The sequence below is a fragment of the Silurus meridionalis genome, chromosome 4 (genome assembly GCF_014805685.1).
Source record: "Silurus meridionalis isolate SWU-2019-XX chromosome 4, ASM1480568v1, whole genome shotgun sequence".
NCBI classification, from domain to species: Eukaryota; Metazoa; Chordata; class Actinopteri; order Siluriformes; family Siluridae; genus Silurus; species Silurus meridionalis.
The window spans coordinates 8,089,993-8,095,016 of record NC_060887.1 but is presented as its reverse complement, the minus strand read 5'-3'; the positions used below and the strand labels follow the sequence as shown (position 1 = coordinate 8,095,016).

The following is a 5,024-nucleotide window of genomic DNA, read 5'->3' as shown; positions in this document are numbered from 1 at the left end:
TGAATTTGTAAATATACTGTATGGCGTTCAGTAGGCAGACATTCTTAGCCTTAGCGACTGAGCAGTTGAAGGTCAAGGGCCTTGCTCAAGGGCCCAGCTGTGGCCACTTGGTGGTGCTGGGATTGGAAATTCTGATCCAGAGGCCCACACCTTAACCACTGAGCCACCGCCTACCACTTTCTGCATGTCCAGTCTTAATCATTTTTTTTCTGGTTGGCTCACAATTTATGTAGCACAGAGTTTGAATAAGACCTGAACATCCGTCGATCCTTAAATAGTTTATTTCTACCATACACAAACTGTACAACACAGCGCATTACTGCTTATCAAATAGGAAAAAAATTGTAAAGAAACTTTCATATAGAAATGACTTCAACTGGAAAAAAACAAACAAACAAAAAAAAACGCTTTCAAACAAACAAAAACCAAAGAAACGATAATTTACAGTACAGCGTTTTATACTAATATAGTTACACAAGAGAAAATAAATAAAAAATAAGAAAAAAAATTCCAGTTCACGTTACAAAACGTCGAATACAAACAGGAATAGTCCTCACAAAAGTTCCTGAGCAAACAACGTGTGGTTGATAAATGAAAGATTTGAAAGGACAAATAACGTAATTACAAGTTCCGCTTTGTTTTTTATTTTATTTTTAGACTTTTTTATTTTGATTTTCCGACAGACGAGGACGGTTTGGCTGTTTTTTTTTTTTTAGTTATGGGCGGAGTTGTCTGGGGTTTCATTTCAAGAAATGCGATTTATGCATCAAACTCTTTTATTTGACATTTTATTCTTAAAAATTTTACTAATTTTTTGTTTGAAAAATCATTGCTGCCCAAGCTTTTGCGTCGGGAAGGAAAATTGGTTCTCCACAGTATTTCGACGTGGTTTGTGCTTTTTTTACTTGGAGGAAACTCATCAATAAAGAAGAAACACTTGATCAATAATTACAACAGTATAATTACATACTCCAAATGGCATATTAAGCGTTAGCTAAACAGAGTTAGAGGCATTTCTTTTCCTTTTCTTTGTTTTTTTTTTTGTTGGTTTTTTTTTGGTAAAAAATAATAATAAATATGCTGTATAATAAAAGGAATCACCATTCACATAATACTGTTCTACCACAAAACATAATATATTCCATGTACTCAATTTACATATAGGCACATAAATGCACACACGCGTGTGCGCACGAAAAGGCAGGTCGTCTTGACGGAATAATAGACAGGAAATAGATTTGAGGGAATAATTCGATTATTTGATCTCCGCAAGTGCATTTGCATGAAGTGGCCAAGGTTTCCAACAAAAAAAAACAAAAACAAAACACCGATTTAACACAATACATTCAGGAATCAATGGTGCATTGGCATGGTGCAGTAAGAGCATGTGGCCACTAGACGTCGCCACAGGATCGTGATTCCTGTTCCTACGGTTCGTCGCTGCGCCACCGATACAGACAATGGAAAGTACGAAATAAAACCAGCACGTGAAATAAATCAAATATATTAGATCAATTTGATAAATGATTTCATCAAGCAAATACAATAAATAAAACGAATCGTAAATATCAGCGATAAGTATAAATACAGAGAACGAACGAGGCAAGCGAGGAAAATAAATATGTGCAAACGGCTAATAAGAATCTCGGCGAAATGATCGGACTCGGCTGGCAATACATGACATAGAATTATCTTTGAGAATAAGTTAATTTCTTGCGCGTCGTTTCAAAGCCAGCCACCAAAAAAACCAAACCGAGCGGCCGAACAAACTGAACAAAAGCTGTCCGTATTGCAGGGTTTCATGGAGAGCAGACGGTTTCTACATGGATGCCCTTGATGGCCTGTCTGATGCTGTCCAGCAAGGCCTTGCATTCCGGCGAATACTCGTGCTCCGAGCTGTTGTACATATCCGTCAACATCTTGATGTAGGTTTCGAAATTCTGCTCGTTGATGGGGCCCTGGAAGACAGAATGATTTGTTTGAGATTCTTAAACGTTAATACCAACGGAAAATGGTGTGACTAGATCATGCTGGGGCAAATTTTTGTACAGCAAATTTCAGATGCTAAAACGTGTATTTCGGGTGTCAAGTCTCAAAATAGATGTCATTTGCATACCCTCTAGTTTGTACCTATTGCCAAGGCGAAGTCTCAAAGTGACCAAACCATGATTGGATTTTGGGTATTTCTTAGCTAATTGGGGTCTCGCTCAGCACTCCAGCTGAGCCCCACAGTTTCCTGACTAGTGGCCAGGTGGTAAGTGTGCTTGCTAACCCCTTTTTTCCCCTACACACTCTGTGCGTTACACTCCTCACTTCCTGCATCTCCTTTGTCTGAAAACAAACAGGCCAGTGAGTCATTCTGTCTGCATATTCAAATTGTAGTCTTTCCCACCACAATGCACTCTCCTTGTGGGCTGCCACCACCTTAGCTGGTTTTCACAGCTTGGAGCAGCTTCGGCTCCAACTGGCTACAAAGCAGTGCTGCCGGATTAGCACTTGCTTAGCCAGCGTCTAAGCTCCCTGGAAGCCGATGATGAACATCCGGGATGTGTCTGCTTCCTGGGCATTGACCGTCCTCAAGATGCAGTTCAGTCGACGGCTTGTGTCGTTGCTGACACGGTGCATTCGGATGCCGAAATTAGACCCTGATCGAGTTAAATCGGATCCAAGTGTTCAGACAGATAAACCGAAGCTGTAAAAAGCGATCAGGATTTCTTTCTATGACCTAGTGAGGAAGCAACACATTAAGGAAAGTCTTCCTTAAAACCCTAGAGCTGATTCTAGTTGATCTCCAGCAAGGTCTAATCTGGCTCTCCTTTCCACCTGAAAACTACTTATATAGGCCCACCCCTGATTAGCCAGAATGGCCAGAATGTGTGGTCCCTAAACCCCCAGAATCCTGGATATTGGGGAAATTTTGTCGACCTCTTCTCAGTGGACTCCCCATCACCGGTGGTTCTCCCTGACAAAGCCTATTCGTCCACTACATGAGGACGCACTGGTTCACAATATGCTCCCCTGTCTACTGTACACATTTCTTCTGCTCTCACTAGTGGCCGGAATGCCTTGGCAGTTTCCTCTCTGATCAGATGTTGTCTCAAATGGACAGATTGATTTGGCTAGCTTGGACTGGTTAATTGGCTTGGTGTGTTAAGCTTTTGAGCTCTCAGTCAAGGAAATGCTCCACAAGAGCCCCTTGTACATGAGCTTTGAATGGTATCTGTATCCCCTGCCTACTTCCTGAAGTACTAGCTGCCCAATAAAGATTTGTAAGCAGTAGAAATTCCTTATTTACACGGCACCGCAAGTCAAAGCAACTTGGATGTTATAGCTTGATAGAGGTTCATCATGATCGACTTATGTTATCTCAATTTTGGACTCTGGGGCACCCTTGTGGTTGAACCACTGATTTCTGTCCAAGGTCTTGTCACTTATGCTAACCAATTAATCTCAAAATATTGAACAAAAGGGCTAGTAAATGCCCTGGACTGGACAGTAGGGACTGAATAGTTTAGGCTAGTGCACCTTTCCGGTCAGTCTAAAGATGGGTTTGTGACAAAGGTCAGATGATTATCACAGTCCTGATCAATCAAGGCAACTGCCAGATTATCAATAGGGGGCAATCGGTGTACAACGTATCGTCATAAAGGGTAGTTTGGGATTTTGACGGAGGCCTCGGCATGCCCCTCTATTACCCTGGGAAACAAGGATGTTTTCCAAAACGTAAATAGCAATTTTGCTCGACTAGCGTCAAACAATTCCCTCTCCCTCCCTTGAAACGATTACAAAAAGATCATATTAGGACTGTCTTTTTCCATGTTAACACGGTAGGGCTGTAGAGGGGGTGGGGAGTGGGGGGCTACTTCACCATTTGCGGTAGCTGGATGTCAGTAAGGCTGTTGATGAGGGCTTGGCTGAGCCGTGCCAGCTCCTTCAGCAAGCTGTCGTTGTGCTGCTCGATCATCTTGTTCTCTTCTTCAATAGTCTTAAGGTTGCACTCCATGGACGAGATCTGGATCGATACGAATACGAATGATTTTGATTGAAATCTACAACGTTTGCTTTCATATCGCAACAGTTTTGCTACGTGGGGTTGGACGGATAACTATGCGGCCAACAACAGTCCTTGGAAATAAAATAAATCGAAATAAGTTTTAGTCTCGAATAATATCATAACATCACGCAAATTTACATCAAGTGAAAACCTAGCAAGCGTTAGCATTGAGCAGGACCCCACTTTTTTAACACCCCTGATGGGAAATATTTGTTTGCACTTCTTTTTACCTGGGTCTGAAGCTGCATCATGTCTGCCTCGATTTTCAAATTAGATTCGTTGAGCTCTTTGATTTCATGGTCCAAGTGCTGCATGTCCTCACTACTCTCGATGCCTGGCTCACACACACATCACAGAAACATCGTATCGCCACAACGCACATCAGCATCAAATACTGTAGGACCCGTCTATCGTCTGTCACTTACGACTATGACTTAAAAAAGAAACGACTGGAATAATACGCACCACTACTGGTTTTTAGTTTGATGGTCATCATCTCGTCTCCTGAGAGCTTCCTCTTGATGCTCTGGGCATTTAATGGACAACCTGACAGACTGATGAGAAACAACAGAGCTGATGTTAATATACGGTTTCAGGGAAATAATTCAAATCTTTCCTGTGGTATAAAATGAAATGATTCAGTCTTTTATATCGAATGATAATGAATTATGTACTTTTTGTCCAGGACCTCGAATTACAGCTCACTGAAAGCTAGAGTGAATGAAATCTCTTAATCCACCAATCACCAACCAGGATTGTTTAAATGGCATTGCATGGAATTACATTTTATTCTTCATTTACTCCTGGTTTTACAGTGAAACATTCTTCTGACATTTCTATTTTATTTTATTCTGTTCTATTCTTTCTTTCTTTCTTTCTTTCTTTCTTTCTTTCTTTCTTTCTTTCTTTCTTTCTTTCTTTCTTTTTTCTGAAGAAAAAAGAAATAAAGAAAAATGAAAGAATGAAAAAA

The 5,024-nt window shown here is 40.8% G+C and overlaps 1 protein-coding gene across 4 annotated transcripts in view; it reads right to left on the bottom strand.

The window, feature by feature from the left end:
• st18 (ST18 C2H2C-type zinc finger transcription factor) overlaps positions 1-5,024 on the bottom strand; it is a 59,537-nt gene continuing 54,513 nt past the window's right edge. For 2 of the 4 annotated variants that reach the window (XM_046847359.1, XM_046847362.1), the window contains 4 exons: positions 4,520-4,608; positions 4,285-4,388; positions 3,869-4,012; positions 2-1,958 (listed from right to left, as the gene is read on the bottom strand). In XM_046847359.1, the coding sequence (XP_046703315.1) occupies positions 1,800-1,958; positions 3,869-4,012; positions 4,285-4,388; positions 4,520-4,608 (496 nt within the window). In that variant the 3' untranslated portion in view covers positions 2-1,799. Of the gene's footprint in view, positions 1,959-3,868; positions 4,013-4,284; positions 4,389-4,519; positions 4,609-5,024 lie in introns of all 4 variants that reach the window. The other 2 variants (XM_046847360.1, XM_046847361.1) reach the window with 2 other exon arrangements.